This window comes from Centropristis striata, chromosome 19 (genome assembly GCF_030273125.1).
Source record: "Centropristis striata isolate RG_2023a ecotype Rhode Island chromosome 19, C.striata_1.0, whole genome shotgun sequence".
Lineage (NCBI taxonomy): Eukaryota > Metazoa > Chordata > Actinopteri > Perciformes > Serranidae > Centropristis > Centropristis striata.
In genome coordinates this window covers 15,020,628-15,042,550 of record NC_081535.1, presented here as the reverse complement: position 1 = coordinate 15,042,550, position 21,923 = coordinate 15,020,628, and the positions used below count along the sequence as shown (strand labels likewise).

Below are 21,923 nucleotides of genomic sequence, written 5' to 3'. Positions count from 1 at the left end.
TTTCAATGCCTGGTACAACTAAAGGTATATTTGTTTGGAGAAATATAATGATAACAACAAAAATAGCTCATAAGAGTTTAATTTAGGAGCTGGTATCTAGCCAATTTTCATGGTTTTCTTGATAATGATTTTGGTTATTTTCAAGAAAACTTTGGAAAATGGCTAGATATCAGCTCTTAAATTATACTCTTATGAGCTATTGTTGTTGTTATCAATATATTTATCCAAACAAATGTACCTTTACTTGTACCAGGCATTAAAATGAACAAGAAATCAGAGAAAACAAGGGTGGTCTAATATTTTTCCCCATGACTGTATATCACTACTATCATCTGATATAAACAGAAAGAATAAAACATTTGAAATTGTTTTTATTTGCTCTGTATAATTCCATGTATGCAACCCTAATTTATGTTCCCATAAACAAATATAAAGATGATGCTCTGTGTTTTAAGATAAAAGCCTAATTTGTGCTGTGCTCCCTTCTGCATGATGACATCTGTTCAACCCACCATCTTTTTTCAGCGGACAGCGGCTTTGTGACCTCCGTCTCCAGCGTCCCCACACCAGACAGCAGCATGGGGGTCGCCAGCATCAGCCCAAAGCATTCTGGGAAGAAGCTAACCTGTCAGGTCGTCCATCAGGCCTGGAGGGAGTGTTATCTCAACCAGCCTCAGCATGTGTAAGTTCAACCAAACGGAGCGTTTGGCAGTGATTATAATGGAGGCGCAGCGATGCAGTCGAGCTGGTGCCCTCATGGATTGTTGTTTGTTCCCCGCAGACCGAATCAGCCAACTGACGTGACGCATAAGAAGGAAGTGCCAAACGGAGCGACCACGTGGGACTTCAACGATCTGGGAGCGAGAGCATCCTGCAGCTGCTCCAGGTACCACAGAGCTGCACCCAAGCTGTTCAATATCAGCATTATAATAATATCTGTGCACCATCTGAGCTTTGTGTCCATGTTTATTATATATATAAGATTATTCATGCTCCATAAAAGCAATATCTTTTTAAACAACTGAAGCTAAATTTCAATCATTGTTAAATACTATTGTATAATAACTAATGTAACTCTAAATATCAGATAACAGTATGAACTTAAATAAATCCAAAAACTAATAGTGCTCAATGGGAAAGACGGGTGAGGAAAATGAATGGGACCTGTCAAAAAGAAAAACAAGAAAAATAAGTGGGGATGATTGGAAGACAAAAGTATCGTTATTTTTAAAAAAAATGTCTATACCACATTTAAAACAATACAATTTCTATTGAATTTACATTTGATAGTATCAACAGTATCTGAGAAATAAACTGATTTTCAACTCAAGGGGGAAAAAATCAGCTGTGTTTTGGTATGTACTCAGTGACTTTATCTGTACCAGCACTGTGTTCAGTTTGTTTGTTTAAAAAAAAAAAAATTGTATTACTATTTTGTGTACTTAGGATTGTTTTTGCCATGGTATCTAAAGAAGTATGAAATATCTAGAGGTAGAATTGTATCGTAGTTTAAACTTCTGGTATCCCGATGAACTTAATTGTGACATTAAATGAACATCTTCATATTCATTATCTTAAAACTGGTTCTTTAGGGGGCTTGTTTTCTTTTGTTAATCTATTTGACTTTGTTTTAGGTTGAAGCAGCAGAAGCTGAATCTGACCACCACATCCACTGCCAACCCCCAGACTAGTGCCAACCCCGCTCAGCCCTCCGGCCCGTCATTATACCCTCCCTCCCTGCCCAAACACAAGACCAGTGATAAGACAGAAAAGGCTGACAAACAGTCCAAGAGGCCAGCCATGATCCCCTTCCACCACCGTCTGTCTGTCACACAGGAGACCCCTCTGGAGCAGGACTCGCCAGGAGGGCCCCAGCTCGGGGGTCTGGTGGCACTGGAGCCATCCTTGGAGCCTCTGGCCGCTCTGCCGAGCTGCAAGTATCCCAAACCCCTCTCCAACGGCAGAAAAGCCCCTGATTCCCTCCTCCACTCGCCAATGTCTCCACTTCCTCCCACACTCAGCCCACACCCGCGAGTGCAGGACCCCGAGGTCTTGGATGGGCCTGTGGACATGCCTGTCTGTCAGGATGGAGCTGCAGGGTTGGGGATGATCACCAGCGAGACAGCTGTGTACACAGCTCTGCTGAGGCAGAGGGAGAACGGGGCCGGCTGGTGGAGAGGCTTCAGGACTCCAAGGACTGATAAGACTGACTTCAGACCCTGTGAACTCCCAACTGATAAATTAGAGGAAGTGAAGACAGAGACAACCACAGAAGGAGCTGTGCTAAAGAGGTAGAGGAGAAACACAACAGCAGTTTTTTTTGCAAAATGTGAAGTGCAGTTGTAGAGGAATACAGATAAAGAGATTCTCAGCTTCTGAAACATGTAACAGTGATACCTGAGCCGGAATCAGACCAGACATAAAGAATTAACAATAAAAAGTGGAGGATTTAGTACCTTTGTCAGGTAGCAGCTTTGATTCACATCCAATGAAAACATGAGATATAAGAAGAGTTATTTATGAGACATGAGATCAGATATGAGGATATAGAAGATAGCAATCAGGACAGGAAGAATGAACTACTACTCCACTTTTTTTTATTGCATGTGTCTCTTTGTCTCCTCCAGACTATACACACAGACTCATAAGAGATTTAAAATCTCAGAGGAGAGGGTGAGGGACCACATCCACACTTTGGGCCTCTTCCAGCAGCCAGGTGTGGAGGCACTGCGGGAGCCTGGGGATGATCCCTATGACTTTAAGGAAGGAGACATCGAGTACACTTTCTCCTCTTCCAAGAGGTTAAAGGGTCAAGGACGAGAACCCAGCAAGAAGGCCAAGGTAAGGCACAGTTTCAAAACACAATGTAGTAATAGTTAAAGGCAGAGGATTCGGTTTGTATACACAACATTCAGAGCTGGCCAAATCCTCCCCTCTGGCAGACACTACCAGATTCATACTCAGCATTGTCTCACCTCACTATATTTGTGTTTTTTTGGTGCTGTGTTGGCCATTTTCATAGAGTCTGACACCCAGAAATGTCCCAAACACAGCAAATTGGCAAGAAAAGAGAAAATACAGGCAGAAGCCTGGGTCTCTGAAGACACACACACTTGTAGTGGGTCATAAGTGATGATTAAAATGAATTATTTGTGTTTATTTGCTTGTTGTACATTGTTTTAAGGGAAATCCTTCTCATTCTGAGCACATGTGCCATGACACAAACTGCAGCATGTTACACATCATATTTGATATTTAATAATCTTTGCTGAAAAGGGCTGCTTGTGGCTTTTTATTTTACCAAAATTTGACTGGAATTGATCAGAGAATTCCTATTCCTATTGTCTTGTAATTCATCCACCAGGGAGATGAAATCACCAGCAATGGAGCACTGCCTGATGGGAAAGATGCTATGTCCATTTTCAACTCTGCTCCCAAATCAGGTGAGATATGATCGCCACCACCATCAACATCATATCCATATTTCAGAGTGCAGTGATTCATGGTAATTTGGAGCCATTGTCCTAAAGCTGCTTGTGTGTTGTTGCAGATGAATCAGGTCAGGATGAGGCAGCTGCCAAAGCCAACCCTTCCCTGACCAGAGAAAAAGATCTGGTGGTCAACATCTCTGATCTAGATAACATATTTGACGAAGATGAGGAAGAGTTGGGGGTAAGGTGTTATGATTTATATTATTTCAGAATTTATATTGTGTTTTAACAAAAAGCATGTAAGATAAACTGTCTATGTACTTACTCATCTAGTTTCATCTTTAGCAAACATACAGATTTAGTGTAAACACTAATATAGTTATTTCATTATCCATTATTTTTTATGCTTCAATATTCTGAAGCATATTGTTTTAATTAAAACTGATCCTCTAATCCTATGTGTAATAATTTGTAGACTGTTTACCCCACCCAGCACTCAACCAAGCTTCCAGTATCAACAGAAGATCGCCCTCTGGGGAAAGAAGGGAGAGTTGTCGTACCTTATCCATCAAGTGAGTCAATTTACTGTAATACATTTACATCTAACTAGAGTTTTATGCACAGTCCCATTACACCTGTGTAAACTACATTTCCCTTCCCCTCCTCCTCTCTCCATCTCATTTCTGTCTGCTTTCAGCAGTAGCAGACCTCCAGAGGATGTTTCCCACCCCACCTTCTTTAGAGCAGCACCCAGCCTTCTCTCCCATCATGACGTATCGTGACACCCCGAGTCAAGAGCCCCCTGCGCCCAGCGGAGCAGCTGACCACCTGCTGCCGTTAGCCTCCACCCAGTTTACTGAATACAGGATGGAGATTGAGGAGGGAATGGTCAGCCCGAGGCAGGAGGATATCAAGGTGAGGAGAGCTTGAACGATCCCAGCACATACATCAGTATCCTCAGCTCTCCGGTCATATTTTATTCACTGTGGCCTTGATTCTCGCTGCAATATGAAGTCATGCACCTACATGCATCTATAGAAACACCACAGTTATGGCTAGAAGGAGGAAGGACTCAAACTATTCTTTTTTTTTTGCAGTAAAACACATATGCCACAAATAAAAATAGAAAATTAACGAAACACAAGTTCAATTTCTTTGATAATTTATTTTACAAAAAATAGAATAAAATGGAATCTATATAGACAACATTACTAATATTGAAAAAAAATGAGGGCTCTACATGCTATACATACATTTTTGGACTGTTTGCATTTTTGCAACCTCTACCTACAACCTCTCTCGTCCTCTCCTTTCTGCACCAAGTGAAAGCCTGCAGTTCAGTTGAAGTTTGGCTGGTTGTACTGAGGAGTGCAGAATTTTATGTTTTTACTGGATCTGGTTAATGAAAATGGTTTGTTTGTGGCAGAATTTTAAATGAGGCAAAGTGATTTAAAAAAGAAAAATCAAATATCACTATTTTAATCTCAGAATTGGTTATTTTCCCTGATGGAAGCATTTGTCAAACCGGATTCATTCAAGAACATTCAGAAATTTGATGATGATAATGATAATAATTTCTGTTTTCACACTTTCTAGCTAATATAAATGGTATAATTTAGCTTTTTTTTAATGCCTTTCAAACCAGCCAGAGTTCAGAGTGTGAAATGAGGAAATTAAACTAAAGTGTGGGAATAGGGACTTGGACTGTTAATTACTTTCATAAATTACTTTTATCCGTTTGAAACTCTCATCAAGAGGAAGTTCAATACAAGGACTTGTTGACTGACTGGCAGTCAGCTCCTGAGCAGCTGGTCAGGCTCACACATCATGCTGGAATTGTTTTGCTGATACCTGTAGCTCACTAATTAGCTAAGTCTGTGCTGTGAGACAGACATCTGTACTGACGGCAGCTGGGAAATCCTAATTATAGGAGAATGCACTTAGTGGCCACTATTAGGTGCATCTGCTCGTCAACACAAACTAAAAAGCTCCTCCAAACAACAAGTATTGTTAGTGCAACTCAATAAGTAAAACATGCAGGATTAAAAGGTTCAATTAAGTATTTCGATTAACTGAATCTAAGTAAATTAATGAAACTGAGTGTGTGCTACAGATGTAATAGAGTTAAAGACTTCACTGTGACATAACTGACAATAAAATGTGGCTAGAAAAAAAGTAATTTGATGAGGGTTAGAAAAATATAAAATAAATACAATGAAAGTGACTTTAGGTTAATATAATGGCCTGCATAATCCAGATATATGATTCCAACACTATAATTTAAAAGAAGGGGCTATTACTTGGTAATTAATAATATGGCAACTGAGTGTACATCAAGTAGAACAGAAAGTAATCCCTCTACATTATCCCAAGTAATTTTGTGCTTAATTACACATCACTTACTTAGAATAATATGTAACCTGCTAACTAATGTACCTTCATTCTTATCAGGAGTGCTAACTGGATAGATAAGTCAACAACATCTTGTAATTTCATAGAAAAGTTTCACCAAGTGATACACTTCCACTATATGCTTCTACCTTGAATGATACTTATATTTTTCCTCATCTTCTTCTATCCAGCCACAAATAGGCTCCTCCATGTTCGCTCCACTCTCTTGCCTGCCCAGCCAGACTCTACCACCCCTTAAGATTCCAGAGCAGTGCTACTATCGTCCATCCTGGGCCCTCTTGCCCAAAATGGAGCATTTCCCAGCAGTCATGCATCCCCAGAGTACTGCTTTCATCAGAGATGGATACACGTGAGTAGTCAGCTATGACAGCTTTTGTGACTAAAAGATCTTCAATGTCCCAAAAATGTTTTAAATGAAACTTAAACTTTTTAGCCCCACTAGAAAGAGTGCCGTTCTCTAAGGATTTGTCTGTTCAAGTGTAAGGATGGCCTTTGCTCAGACAAAGTGGTCTTGTTTGTCTGTCTGACTATTATATTTTGTTTCCTTCAATGTGTGTGTTTTCCAGAAACATGCCCAGTGTCAACACCCTCACAGACCAGGAGTACGGCCAGATGAGCACCACTACCGCCTCTGTGAGCACCACTGCTGGCATCCTCCCATCTCCTGCCACACCCCGCTTCTCTGTGCCCACTCCACGAACCCCTCGTACGCCGCGGGGCATTAACGCTGCAAGTTCTGGGCAGGGTTCAGTGAAGCAGGATGGTACTGAGCTCAGCTCACCGGTCTCCACACCCTCCACCAGCCTTCCTCTTAGCTCTGTAGAGCCCTTAGCTCGGCCAGGACCCTCCCTGCCTGAAGCCCACAGCCTGTACGCTATCCTCCTGCTCTCAGACTCCGTCCTCAACGTCTTCAAGGATCGTAACTTTGACAGCTGCTGTATCTGTGCCTGCAATATGAATGTCAAAGGAGCAGATGTGGGGGTGTATATCCCTGATTCCACTTGTGAAGATCAGTACCGCTGTATGTGTGGCTTCAGTGCCATTGTGAACAGGCGGCTGGCACATGGCACAGGCCTCTTCCTGGAGGATGAGCTGGATATCTTTGGTCGGACTTCGGAGGTAGGCCGAGCGGCCGAGAGGAGGCTAGCTCTCTGCCGGCGGGACCCAATTATGGGTGACCCCAGGGCCAAGCGGCCGCAGGACGCAGCCCCCGCCTCTCCGTTAGTCATGGTCCTTCTGCAGGAGCAATGCTCACAGCCCATCTCTTCCCTCGCATCACTGCATCTCCCCGTCAGCTGTTCCTGCCATGGCCGCAAGGGGGCACTGCTCCAAAGCTGGATGTCTGAGAAGCAGTGGGCAGATGGGAGTGATGCCTGTGTGGACTGTTACAATGCCTTGGAACAGGGGCTGCAGTATGTGGATAACCACACAGGAGGGAAAGTAGATTCAGCTGTTGTCAGAAGTACGGCTCTTCACTCCTGGCCTCACACAAATGGTAATAAGCAGGATTTGTCTGCTTTAAAAACATTCAGTAACATGAAAATAACTGAATACATCCTCAGTATAACAATTTGTGATAAAATCCTTTAAAGAAAGTGTATTTTTATGTACATCTAGCTGCTTTTGTTTTATCTAAACTATGTATTGATGTGTTTTATGTGTGTTTATTTGTTTCTTTTGTGTATAGAATCATGTTAACATGTGTGCATCTGTTCATGTATCCTTTCTGTGTGTGTGTGTGTGTGTGTGTGTGTGTGTGTGTGTGTGTGTGTGTGTGTGTGTGTGTGTGTGTTTGTCAATCTCCACAGTGGTGGACATGAACATGTTGTCGTCCCAGGATATGGTTCGTATGCTGCTGTCTCTGCAGCCTTTCCTGCAGGATGCTATCCAGAAGAAGAGAACAGGACGGACATGGGAAAACATCCAGCATGTTCAGGGTCCGCTCACCTGGCAGCAGTTCCATAAGATGGCTGGGAGAGGCTCCTACGGTCAGTCAATATATTTTTCCTGTTTTTATGCAGAAAACAAAATCCCTGTTAGTTTTTTACTGTGGGTTAACTTTGTAAATGCTTCATATTTTTGTAGTTACTTTTGTCTGTGGTTGTTTCACCCCTTTGGTAGTTGTTTGCATGTCTTTATAGTTGTTTTGTGTCTCTTTGTGTCTCTTTACAGCTGTTTTGCATTTATTTGTTTTTGGTGTCTTTTTCTCTCTTTTTCCTGGTTGGTACATGCAGTGGTGGATGAGTAAAATTACTAATACCACAATGTGAAATTACTCCACGACAAGTAAAAGTCCTGCTTTCAAAACTTACTTAAGTTAAAAAGTAAAAGTAAAGTAAAAAGTATCAGCATCAAAATGTACTTAAAGTATCAAAAGTAAAAGTAGTCATTATGCAGAATGTCCCCACTCAAATAGTTATATATATTATAAATGTATTATTCACATTTTTGTATTGATGCATTTATGGCAGCGACATTTAAATTTTTATAAATATAGGGCTTTTTAACTACTTAATATACTTTTATAAGGTTTAATTATAAACATGTTAAATGCATCATGTTTTTCATGTTAAATCTCAAACTGAAAAGTAACTAAAGCTGGCAGCTAAATGTAGTTGAGTAAAAAAAACAATATTTTTCCCAAGATGTAGTGGAGTAGAAGTATAAAATGGAAATACTTGAGTAAAGGTCACAAACCTCGAAATTGTACTTAAATACAGTACTCGATTACATAAATGTACTTAGTTACATTCCACGACTGCACAAAGAATCGTCATTAAACTGTAAACTGCCCACTAAATATGTTACTGTTTCTGTTTTCCTCAGGTTCGGAGGAGTCACCTGAGCCCTTGCCGATCCCTACAGTGTTACTGGGCTATGACCGGGAGAGGGACTTCTTGGCATTGTCTCCTTTGGCGTTACCTTTCTGGGAAAAGTTGTTGCTGGAGCCTTATGGCGGGCAGCGGGATGTGGCGTATCTGGTGCTGTGTCCAAACAGCCCCTCTCTGCTGGCTGCGGCCCGGGCCTTCTTCCAGGAGCTCAGCGCTGTTTACGAGGTAAGAAATTGGATTCTGGATCAGAAGCATTGTAGAAATTTAATTCATATTGTAATATAATGAAATAAGTGTTTCTAATGAGAGAATGATCAGTAGCCTTGACTCTGTTTCCAGACGTGCCGTCTCGGCAAGCACCGTCCTCTGGCCAAGGTGTCCAGGGATGGCCTTGTGCGTGTGGGGGAAGAAGTGGAGCCGGAAAAGCTGGAGGAGCTGGACGTGGACCAGTGGGTGACTGGACCCTGGGCGGGACAGCAACACACCGACAACCTCAGCAAACTTAAACTCTACGCCTATGCCTGCAAGCAGCATCTCGGTGAGAATATTGGAACCGACCAATCTCATCTAATAAATAAAATATCTTCCAGGCACTTCGATTGCACTCTATTCTATTTTTAAATTCTGTTTTTGCCCTTTTGAAGGTCCCCAGCTGTCAGCTCTGCCTTTGGACAGCAGTCTTCTGTTGCCTCCTAAAGCCCAGCCTCCCTTAAACCCCACATCCTCAGCCCAGCCTGCCTCCTCTGGGCAGCCTCAAACTTGGGGCCCTGATGGTGAACAAGCTCCAGGGGCTGTCAGTTCAGGAGCCGCTTCGACCCCGACTGCAGCAAGCTCAAACCAGACAGGGGAGCCAACCCAGGGAGCTGCCAGCGACGCTAAAGGGCCTTCCAGTGCAGCACCACCAGCCAACACACCAGCAGAAAATCCTGAACTGTAAGACCCAAATTATTAAGAAAATAACCAAACTATTTGAACTTGTATCATTATAGTACAATTCATTTCTTCTTTTGCTCTCTTTCAGCACTGCTGAGCAGTCTAGGATTGGCATCCCCACTGTGGCCGACTCAATGGACAGCCACGCCAACCCACCAGCTATTGTTATTTACATAGTGGATGCTTTTCTCAGCTCAAGTGGAGCGAGAAATGAAGGGGGAGAGGAGGAAGAAGAAGGGGACGAGGTGGAGGCCACTAGCATTTGGCTTCTGGGGCTTCTGCGCTGCTACACAGAGATGCTACAGACGTTGCCTGAGTCGATGAGACCTGCGTTGGTCCTGCAGGTGAGGAGATTTACACAAGGCAGAATTTAACAGAATCCATTTTTGCTCTTGTGATCTCCATTTTGTCTTTCCATGCTAATGCTTAGGTGGTGCCGTGCCAGTACCTTCTCCAGCCGGCAAGTGGGGAGAGCCATTTCTACCTGCAGCATCTACGCTCCCTGTCCTTCTCCTGTTACTCCCAGTGCAGACGTCTGCTGCCCCAACAAACACACATCAAGTCCCTGACTGGCTTTGGACCAGTGTCCACTGTCAATGGTGTACTTAAGAGCCCAGAGGTAGGCATGAAAGATGAGCAACTTATTCCATATATATACACTGTAAATAAATGTTATCGTAATAGTAATCCACTTTTATTTATTATAATGTGTACTCTTTCAGCACCCCAGCCCACTGCAGCTGTACACTCCCCCCTTCATCCTTGGTCCGACCCGTCCCAAGCAGCCGGAACAAGGCGAGATTTGGGCAGAGATCCCTCCTAAATTCAATGTACTCTTTGTTGGATATTGCCTATCACATGACCAGCGCTGGATCCTGGTGTCCTGCACTGACCAGCAAGGGGAGCTCCTGGAGACCAGCATTATCAACATTGATGTACCCAACAGGTGTGGAAAAGTGGTTTATGGTCCTTATTCTGTGCACAGTTGTTCTTTTTAATTGGTATGCTTTTGTTTGTATGAGACAATGATCTCTCTGTTTATTTCTACCTTTTTTTTAACTTCAGAGCACGGCGTCCCAAGGTTTCAGCCAGGAAAATGGGACTGCAGAAGCTGTGGGAATGGTGCATTGGCATCATCCAGATGACCTCGCTGCCATGGAGGATTGTCATTGGTCGATTAGGCAGACTGGGGCACGGGGAGCTGAAAGGTGAGTGCCGTCTCTTCAGAAGAAACCAGGCTTCTCTCATGAATAACACTTACTGATGAGCCATGTTTCTTTTATTCTAATTTGGAAAAAAAATCTCTTCTCCAGACTGGAGCTCTCTCCTTGGGGAGCATTCCCTCCATTCAATAGGGCGCCAGCTGAAGGAGGCTTGTCGCATGTGTGGGATCTCTGCTGCCGACTCCCCCAGTATCCTCAGTGCCTGCCTGGTAGCCATGGAGCCACAGGGCTCCTTTGTCATCATGCCTGGTTAGTAGCCTTCCCACTTTGTGCATCTGTGACATAATGGTGGTGATGTTTATGGTTTATGGTGATAATCATATTGGATCTTCCAATACACTGGAATTATATTGTTTAGTTTAGTTATTGATGGCTTTGATGACAGTCACACAATATATAAAAACACAGAGTAGGTACAAAAGCATGCTACATAATTCTGAAGATTAGAAAAAATGTATTTTTATTTTTTTTAGAGATTTGTTTTACTCAAGGTATTTTAATATTTTAATGTCATATAAAATGTTTTTAAAAAAATCACAGAATCACGTGTAAAAACACTTACATAGACATATATTTAAATTTAATAAGACAATGTGACAAAAATTGTGAGGGACAGAAATTAAAATGAAATAAAATAAATGCAAAATACAATAAATGGAGAAAAAGAACTATGAAAATTAAATAATAAATTATTAGTAGGATTTTTTTTTTTTAAATCAGAGGCATCCATTTTTTCTATATAGGTTTGAAATGGTTGCCATGTAGCATAGAATGTCTGAGGACAGACTCTTTCTCAGACTTTTCCAAAGCAAATTTCAACACTTTTCTGCAAGACCTAGTGTAAATAGAAGCATCACCTTTGCTGTGTTCCTCTATGATCCAGATGCAGTCACCATGGGCTCAGTGTTTGGCCGCAGCACTGCTCTGAACTTGCAGACGTCGCAGCTGAACACACCTCAGGATGCTTCCTGTACACACATCCTAGTCTTCCCAACTTCTGCCACCACCCAGCTGGCACCCAGCTCCTACCCTACTGAAGACAACAATGGTAATGACTTGCAGGATAACAGTCATACTGTAGTTACAAGATGATGATGATAATTATTATTATTATTTCTTAAGACTTTGATAAACTAATCCCTTGTTTATAGATGAACTGGATGTATATTTTTGTACCAACAGGGGGCATCTTTGTGCTAGAGCATACCTCTCAACACTCACAAATGGCTTGTGTAAAATATGATGAAGATTTAAATCTGGACTACATTGTGCCCCTTTATGTAAAATAATATTTATGATGGTGGGAAATTATCCCAAGCTAGAGATCTGTCATTCATTTTATCACCAAAGTTTAAATTCATTAGGGCCGTGCTGACATCATTTTTATCTGTTTTTTTCCTCAGATGACATGTTCGATCTGCCCTTTCCTGATGAACTGGAGAACGACATTGGCCATGACATGATGCTGATCACAGGGAACCTCCACCCTTCCCCCAACACCTCTCCTGTGCCCTCGCCGGGCTCTCCGTCCGGGATGGGAATGGGATCACATTTCCAGCACACCAAGGTGAGTCATGGACCAGTGGAAAGAAATCTTCCTACAGTGGCTTGAGCTGTAGCAAAAGACACCTTCTTGCTAAGGTAAAAGCATGACATGCCCTACAAGGGAAAAAAGTATGATCCTGTATTTATACATTACTACTTAGACTTCTTTTTTAAAAAGGAAATAACACTGTCTACCTTTCAGACTGCACAGGAAGTAAGAGAAAGACACAGTGTGATCAGACTTGATTGTGTTACTTAAAATAATATAATAGTATATAATATAATATGTAATAAATTCACTGAGGTACTTACCCATAATCAGTCTATTACTCACAGCAGATGGAAGTTTGGAGAAGCAGCTAGGCAGTGTACTGTTCAGGAGCAGAAAAACGTATTTTAGCTACCTATAAAAGGCCCTGAACAAATTCATTTTAGTTTAGAATATTTTCACAACAGCCCTGTTTGAATTTGCATGGGGGAACTGAAGAGGTTATCCTTGCTTTCTTCAATGCCACCAGACTACATTGACAAACAAAGTAATTTCACCTTGCAGAACACTGAAATACCGGTCTGCCCCTCCCTCAGACATTTAGTTTGCTTTAAGGTAAAATAACTGTTCAAATCAAGGGAGTCTGGTGGCTTTAAAGAGAGCATTGATAACCGCTTCAGTTCGCTCATGCAAAGTTAAACATGGGTGTCGGAAGAAAAGGTAAAGAGGTAAAGATATCCTAAATATACCATACAATTAAACTGTGATATATATATATTTTAGGTGACTAAAATATGTTTTGCTGCTGCCCCTGTCCAGAGGCAGTACATTGCTTAGCTTCCGTGCCGGTACTCCTGCCCGCTTCTTCAAACTGAGGGCGTGCCGACCGCCATCTGCTGTAGGTTATACACTGACTATGATAATACTTCATACAACCTCACAATCTGAACTATCCCTTTAATCTAGCTGGGTAACCTTGAAATACCTCAACAGTGCTGAATAAAAAAAACCCGTCATCATGAACGCCCTATAGAGTATATCATACGTTATATACTAAGCATTATAATTGCTATGTATACGTTTTTACACAAGTGTTTTATTGGAACTATAACGCATACCTCTTCAGGTTCAGATTTGATTTTGTGCTTTGAAGCATAGCAGCTTGTTTTCTACCGTCTTTGTTGACACTCAACACTTCATATTATCAGAGCTGAATCAGAATTACAGTTTTGCCAAGTATAATAGTTGCACAGGAATTTGTCTTGGAGGCAAAGGGGAAGAGACATGTTGACAACCTACATTACAGAACATTTCATTCAGTACTGTCAAACTGTGGGAACAGTGTGTAACTTTACAATAACATGTTATAGGTTAAAGTAACTGTAACAACTGTAACAAACCTATGTTAGCTGTGCATATTCAATACTGCATTATGTTCTTCTTTAGCCATAGCTTTGACCCAATGGGAAAAAATAGCTTATGATCGAAATTCAAGCTTCCAGTAGCAGCATTCAAACATACATTGAACATACACTACACATACGTTAGAAAATAAACCTATAAATAATTAACCTATGATAAATGTGGATTTATATTAAAAAAACCAAAGTATTTGCACATTTACAGAGAAATTGGAATTTACTGTGAAATTAAACATTTGCAGGAAATTATATTAAATAATATGCAGATAAATTAAACATTTGCAAAGATGAACCCGAAAATAGTGCAGTATATCTTCAGGTCTTACTTAATAGGACATGAATACATTATTATGAATCTTTATTATCAGTTTCTCATGCCACTGCTATGCTGAGATACCCCAATATTCCTGTCCTTTCCGCCGAATAACCTCACAGTCTCAGCCCGTATCTCTTCATGCCTTGCTGATATTTCTACATGGATAACAACACCACCTTCACCTCTCTACGACTAAGTTTCTTGTCATCTGAGCCTGTCTCTCTATATATCAGCAAATCTTGTGCCCACAAGTTCTGCATGGGCTGACTTTTAAGGTTTATGTGACCTCAATTGCCCGATCGTGTCGATTTTCTCTGTTCAACTTCAGGAAGATTCGTCCCTACCTGACCTAGCCGGACCGCGACACAACTCCTGGCTCAGGCCCTTGTGATATCTTAATTGACTCTTGCCTACAAAACAAGATAGATCAGCTCCCGCCTACCTCAACTCCTTCATTCCAGTCCTCACACCCTCTCGCTTACTACACTCTTCCAACAAAAGACGCCTGGCTCTTGCGCCATTACAGGGCCCTATGTCACCAGCTAGACTCTTCTCCTCTGTAGTTCCCCGTGTGGAACATGTTGTCAAACTCCACCCGATCTGCCGAGTCCCTCTCAATCTTTCAGGAGAGACTACAGAACCAGCTCTTTCGTTACCTTCACACATAATTGAAATGGATAAATATAGAATAAGGAGGAAAAAAATCTTTGATGCACGTAACTTCACTTCCTCACATGTTGTCTTCTGACTAGATCTTTGCTTGTGTTGTACTCTCTGATGTACATTGCTTTGAATAAAAGCATCTGGTAAATGAAATTGTATTATTTTATGCTTTCATGCATTACCTTGAAAGTTACATGTTTTTATTTTTGAGTACAGCCCACTTATGCCAGACAGTAGCTCAGATTTGAAAAGTGTATGTGAATAACTATAATGATATAGGCCACAATTCAGGATTTGAAAGGATCATTATGAAGGTTTTTCATTAATAATTGGCATTCTCCTGTGTGTATAGAGCCAGGGAGAGCGCTTGCTGTCCAGGGACAGTCCACCAGAGGAGCTGAAGCAGCAGCCGCTGGCTCTGGGCTACTACGTCTCCACTGCACAAGCTAATGGGCTTCCTCATTGGTTCTGGGCCTCCTGCCCGCAGGCTGAGAGCCAGTGTCCCCTCTTCCTCAAGGTACTGTAAACAGTGTGTGTTGGTGTGAGAGAAAATCCAGTAAAGTCTATATTATTTGAGATTTTTTAAAAATGCAGCAAAATTTGTGCAGAAAAATGTAAATATTTTAATACACTGTTTTTGGACATCAAAGATGTGTAAAGCTGCTCACTGCAGTATAGCCAGGCATGCTTCAACATTTGAAGTTGTGCCCTTTGTTTTGTCTGACTCAGGCTTCCCTCCACCACCACATCTCCATCACCCAGTCAGATGAGCTGGTGTCAGACAAGACGAAGAGGACCCCTCACCCCTTAGACTCAAAGACCACCTCTGATGTGCTCAGGTAAACACATAACACATGCTGTCCCTCTTGATTTCATTATCATCTGCTGTACAGTAAGCAGATACGGAAGTTTTAGTACAAAACAAGCTCAAGCTTTTAAATTCTGTGGTCTTATTCTAGTAGTTGATATAAATCTATGTATTTAGAATATCTGTTCTCTATGTACTATCTATGTAAGTTACTTGTTTATCATTTAAAACGAAAGGCTTATTATTTTCATATGCATAATAAGAGATGTTGATAGTGGTTTCAGATAACATTACAAAGACTTTTTTTAAAATCAGAGATCATTTTCTTGATTAAATCTTAATACATCATTAATAATTGATTCAGGATAAATTATTAACGAAATATGAGGTGTCATGGAAAACAGGTAATCAGATAAGGCAACTATATCACAGCACTGAGAGGACCCGCATGGCACCTCACACTGTATAATTGTGTAGACAGATGACCATAAAAATCTTTAAACAACTACAAAAATATTACTGTCAATATTGAGAGTAAAAAGCTCATTTTAGTGTTTACTATTATGATTAAAGGAATCAGGATGGCTTGACTGGATAAATCTTTAACATATAAACCATTTCAATATTTTCAGTTTTGCTCATGGTGTTTATTTTTCAAACGCAGGTTTGTGTTGGAGCAGTACAACGCCCTCTCCTGGTTGACGTGTACCCCTGCTACCCAGGACCGCCAGTCCTGCCTGCCGGTCCACTTGGCCGTACTGATCCAAATGTACAATGCTATCCTGAACATGCTTTAGCTGTGTGACACTTCAAGGACAACTCTAGGGGGCTGATGGTTTCCTTCATTTCCTCGGTGCCTACGCTTCTTCCTTCTGGGCACCAGAGAGCACCAGAGCTCTTCTATAGACATGGATTAAAAGGCCAAATAAAGGACAGGGCAAGTCGGACTCTCCTATGCCTGGAATGTAATGAATGAGAAGAGTGGAAAAGCTCTGAACAATGACTTTAACTTTCACTGCGACACCGTGCAAACCCAGTACAGCTCACACCTTCACAACTGGTCCTGTGCCAGTTCTGGTGCATTCTGAGGGGGAAACAGATGGATCTATCCAGCTATGCCCATTTTATTGACAAATCACAATGTTTACTTTCCCCTGATCAAAATAGCATTATGTTCCACTGGAACTACACCTTTTAGTGACATTTGAAGCATCCGACAGAAGTGTTTTATGACTCTCTTCACACCTTCACCTGTGAAATGGGACGTCTGCAGGGCCACATAACTCCATATTGTACAACCAGCAAAGTGGCATGACAACACAAACACATGGCTTTGTTACATCAATGATGCTTTTACTTTTTTTTCTAGAGAACTGCACTGTTGAGCTTCTATGGACTTGCAGTCGGTCGATGAAACTTTTACCTTTACTCTGAAAGGGTCCTCATTTACTCCAAAGGGGGAGCATTTGATAAAGGCACTTTTTCTTCACCTTCCAAAGTGTTGTAGATGTGAACACAATGGAAATATTTGACCAGTTAAAACAGAGGTGTTGTTTATAATGTAAGACATACATTTGCAAAGAATTGAGACTTATTTTTAATATTTAAAACAAGGAAATGAGAAACTTAAACAAGGCCTTTTTTCCCAATTGACTGTTAATTGTCTTGGGATCTGAAATAAAAATTGTCATTTTAATGCAATTGTAAAGATGCCATATTTATACAAATTATATCATGTCATAGAATTTGATATATATAAATATATGTATATACATAAATATATATTACCTCTTCCAAGCAGGCACTTAATGATAAGGGTGATGGACAACCATCTTTTTAGAAGTGGACACAGTATGAACATTTATCAAAGAAAATGCATTTTAATTGTTTTTTCTTTTTCTTTTTCTTTTCTACAGATACTGAACATTTTACCTTTTTATTTAATGAGTTTAAATTAAACCAATTGATGCAGGAGATACAGTATACTCTATATTTATAAAGTGTTCCTCTTCTGCTAAAAAACTTGAAATAGGCAATAGACGACCATGGTATTTGAACAGTGCAAGGTTATTAAATATTTAAGAACGATGCTTTATTTCATTGGCTCTCCTAAATGATGTCAAGCAAACCATTAGAAAGGCCTGTCTCTTCAGCTTCACTCAGTCTGCTCTTTGTTAGATTCCTAGCATGTTTGTATATACACTTTTCAGCTGTGTTTTTTGGAATTTTCTTAAAGCTGTACATTTCATGCTGGTTGGTTTACTTTCAAGTGATTCATATCAAAGTATTTTTTTGCTGTGAGCTTTTTTAATATACAGTATACAGTACAAAACTCATTTAATTACAGCCGAGAGGTTGAATTGCCAAGTAAGTGTACACAAATGTACAGACGAGGGCAAGTTTGCAAAAATTTGTTACATCTGTCATCACTTTGAATATCAAACAGACCCACTTTAGTGGGAGAGATCTGTTACTTTTACACTCTTTTTTAGTAAATTATTAAAACTCTTGAAAATGATTTTGTGTTCAGTGTTCTCTTTCAATGTAAACCACAGACTGTGATTTGGGTAATCACTGGTGAATTGTGACAAAAATATTTTTCCCAAATCTGCCAGAGCCAATACAAATGAGCTCGGCATATTCATCTGGCTTCTGGTTGTACTGATCATACTTTTACTGCACCACATTTATCTGACAGCTATTAGCAAATGTTCAGGTGAAAATGTCATCCAAAACATATGATTATTTTGTAGAATATGATGCATTCCTATATATTAAACTTTGCAGTTTTTTTTGATTGCTGACAATAATTCTTTACGTTTACATTTTGAATTCAGGGCCTTTACTTGTAAATAAGTATTTTTACAGTAAGGTATTGTTATTTTCACATTATCAAAGGATCTCAATTCTTCCACCTTTGCTTTCAGTATCATGAAAGGAAATGTTGGAGTGTTCCGAAGCGCAAATGTGAAGACATTTTCAGAATCAGTCAAACCATACCATACTTTATGTAGTTTTTAGGCACATGGGATTACATTTTTGGATTTTTAGACAAAGTACACTTTGATCATTTTTTTTTTCGACCTACCATACAATGGCATTTATTTTTTTAAATTTTTGGACACACTGTTTTATGTTGTTTTTTTATAGATATTTTTGGACATACTATACTATTATTATTATAGCCCTGCGATAGTCTGGCGACCTGTCCAGGGTGTACCCCGCCTCTCGCCCAATGACAGCTGGGATAGGCTCCAGCCCCCCGCGACCCGATTGCGGATAAGCGGTTAATGGGAAAGAATAAGAATAAGAATGTACTATTATTATGACCAACATACTATTCTAAAGTGTTTTTAGGCATTACATATACGTTTTCAACAAACCAATGGTGTTTTTTCCTCAGTTTTTTGACAAACTATATTATGATGTGTTCATAACGGATTAACACCAAACTTGGTATACTTATTGTCAATGCCCTCCTGAGGATAACCCTTGAAGGTTGTATTGATCGAACCGTAGGTGGCGCTCTGGTGGCAGTCTAATTTAATATTTGGCACTGTGCCCAGACCATAAGACCTAAGGCAATGGAATTCATTATCATTATCATGTTTTTTTTTAATCTTTTTATCTATGTTATTTACTTCATACTGCAAACAAAATCTACCTCTGGGTACAAATAGAGTCCTCATACACACACACACACACACACACACACACACACACACACACACAAAAGAGGCACATATCACACATCATTCAACTTAAGACAGTAGAGTTAAGAAATGGCAAGTTAAATAAAAAATAAAGAAATTTAATTAAAAATTATTAAAAGTTCTTAGAGGTCCAGACTATTCGTATTTTAGTTCATCAATCAATATCAAATCAATCAAATCAATCAAATCAATTTAGTTCACATCAATATCTAAATATTGATGTGAACTAAAATACGAATAGCAAAAAAACAAAGTGGACAGAAAAATAAACAAAATAAAACAGCAAAATAAAATAAAACTTGTTTTGGCTGTAAAAAACGTAGATAAATGTTAAAATGTATATATAGAAATAGTAAAAACATACATAAAAGCAACAATAAATAAACACCTGTGCAAAGCATAGCAGGGACAAAACTGTTTTTGTGTCTTTTTGTTCCACACCTAGGGATTGTAAACCTACGCCCAGAGGGGAGGAGCTGAAACTCTGTGTGCAATGGATTGGAACTGTCATTTAAAATTGAACCAGTAATGCGCTGTAATTGTTTTGTGTACAAGGTCTCCACGTTGAGCTGTGGCTCACCAATCAGTCTGCTAGACCACTTTACTATTTGGTTGACTGTGTTTTTATTTTTCACCCCCGTTGCCGTTGGGGTGTGTGCGTTACAGGGGCCAGTCTATACCACCCCTATGAATTTCATTGCCTTAAGTGTTATAGTGTGGCCACGGTACCAAATATGAAATTAGACTGCCACCACAGTGCCACCTAGGGACCGATCAATAAAACCTTTATCCTCAGGAGGGCATTGACAATAATTGTACCAAGTTTTGTATAATAATGCACAAACTATCCCTTTAATCCTCATACAGTGTCTGAAGGAGGACTCTTAACTGATATGTATAAGTTAGAAGAGGCAGGTAGCAATGGTGGAAAGTAACTATGTACATTTACTCAAGTACTGGACTTAAAGTAAAATTTTGAGGTACTTTTATGTACATTTTATGTAACTTTATACTTCTACTCCACTACATTTTGAGACATATATTGTACATTTTATTCCTCTACATTTAGCTGACAGCTTTAGTTACTTTTCAGGTCAAGATTTAAAATGAAAAACATGATACATTTAAAATAATTACGCATTTTTATAAATTAAACCACTTAAAAGTTTATTAGGTAGGTAAAATGAGCGGAGTGAAGTCATTTCACAGTGTGGTATTAGTACTTTTACTGAAGTAAAGGATCTGAACACTTCTTCCACAACTGTCTTTTTTACTTCTTTACATTTTTTTTACATTTATTTATTTTTCTTTATTTTATTTTATTATTTTCTATTTATTTTTTTATTATTATTATTTATTTAATTTAATTTAATTTAATTTAATTTATTTTTTAATTTAATTTATTTTAATAAAAAAAAAAAAAAATTCTGCGCTTCTGCGCTTCTGCGCATGCGCGGCTTTTTTCGCTTCTGCGCATGCGCGCTTTTTTCCGCTTCTACGCATGCGCGGTCTTTTTTCGCTTCTGCGCATGCGCGCTTTTTTCCGCTTCTACTCATGCGCGGCTTTTCTGCGCTTATGCACCTGCGCGGCTTCCTGCGCATGCGCATTGTCCAGAATGGCCGCGCATGCGCAGAACGGCAGAAAAGCCACCCATGTGCAGAAGCGAAAAAGCCACGCATGCGCAGAAGCGAAAAAAGGCCGCACATGCGCAGAAATAAAAGAAATAAAATAAAATAAAATAAAATAAAATAAAATAAAATAAAATAAAAAAGAATAAAAAAAGAAAAAAGAAAATAAAGTAATTAAAGCTGTCAGCTAAATGTAGAGGAGTAAAAAGTACAATATATGTCTCAAAATGTAGTGGAGAAGAAGTATAAAGTTACATAAAATGTACATAAAAGTACCTCAAAATTTTACTTTAAGTCCAGTACTTGAGTAAATGTACATAGTTTCTTTCCACCATTTCTACCTGCCTCTTCTAACTTATACATATCAGTTAAGAGTCCTCCTTCAGACACTGTATGAGGATTAAAGGGATAGTTTGTGCATTATTATACAAAACTTGGTACAACTATTGTCAATGCCCTCCTGAGGATAACCCTTTAAGGTTTTATGGATCGGCCCCTAGGTGGAACTGTGGTGGCAGTCTAATTTCATATTTGGTACCGTGGCCACACTATAACACTTAAGGCAATGAAATTCATAGGGGTGGTATAGAATGGCCCCTGTAACGCACACACCCCGACGGCAGCATGCCCCGACATGTGTGTACTGCGAGGGCCCATTCAGTACTGCTTGCAGTCCTAGTTCAATTTGAATTTACATAGCACAGAATAACAAATCCCAAATTTTCCTCAAAGGGCTTCACAGTCTGTACAAGGTTCCACACTGCTTACAGGGAAAACTCCTGAAATAATATAAAACCTTTAACAAGTCCAAAAAAGAAGAAACCTTTCATTTTAAACATTTGATCCATTTTGACAAAAAATGACATACATACATGACTATCCCACTAAAAATATCAACAGATTAATTTGGCAATTTTGAGCATTTTTAGGCATTTTAAATTTTGACTTGTTTTGACTAAACAATGACATATGACTTTTTTCCCAAATTTTGGACATCCTGTAATATGGTG

The 21,923-nt window shown here is 39.8% G+C and overlaps 1 protein-coding gene across 1 annotated transcript in view; it reads left to right on the top strand.

Moving 5' to 3' along the window:
* The window catches only part of LOC131992282 (mediator of RNA polymerase II transcription subunit 13-like), a 98,950-nt gene extending 80,860 nt beyond the window's left edge, over positions 1-18,090 (top strand). Inside the window, exons 8-31 of the mRNA XM_059357801.1 lie at positions 526-682; positions 782-886; positions 1,635-2,291; positions 2,628-2,841; positions 3,365-3,443; positions 3,551-3,672; positions 3,907-4,003; positions 4,129-4,346; positions 6,014-6,192; positions 6,410-7,338; positions 7,652-7,831; positions 8,670-8,899; positions 9,014-9,212; positions 9,319-9,607; positions 9,696-9,951; positions 10,038-10,226; positions 10,330-10,553; positions 10,673-10,815; positions 10,921-11,079; positions 11,714-11,878; positions 12,234-12,397; positions 15,117-15,281; positions 15,494-15,603; positions 16,237-18,090. Of these exons, the coding sequence (XP_059213784.1) occupies positions 526-682; positions 782-886; positions 1,635-2,291; positions 2,628-2,841; positions 3,365-3,443; positions 3,551-3,672; positions 3,907-4,003; positions 4,129-4,346; positions 6,014-6,192; positions 6,410-7,338; positions 7,652-7,831; positions 8,670-8,899; positions 9,014-9,212; positions 9,319-9,607; positions 9,696-9,951; positions 10,038-10,226; positions 10,330-10,553; positions 10,673-10,815; positions 10,921-11,079; positions 11,714-11,878; positions 12,234-12,397; positions 15,117-15,281; positions 15,494-15,603; positions 16,237-16,369 (5,363 nt within the window). The 3' untranslated portion in view covers positions 16,370-18,090. The remainder of the gene's footprint in view (positions 1-525; positions 683-781; positions 887-1,634; positions 2,292-2,627; positions 2,842-3,364; positions 3,444-3,550; positions 3,673-3,906; positions 4,004-4,128; positions 4,347-6,013; positions 6,193-6,409; positions 7,339-7,651; positions 7,832-8,669; positions 8,900-9,013; positions 9,213-9,318; positions 9,608-9,695; positions 9,952-10,037; positions 10,227-10,329; positions 10,554-10,672; positions 10,816-10,920; positions 11,080-11,713; positions 11,879-12,233; positions 12,398-15,116; positions 15,282-15,493; positions 15,604-16,236) is intronic.
* The last annotated feature ends 3,833 nt before the right edge of the window (positions 18,091-21,923 follow it).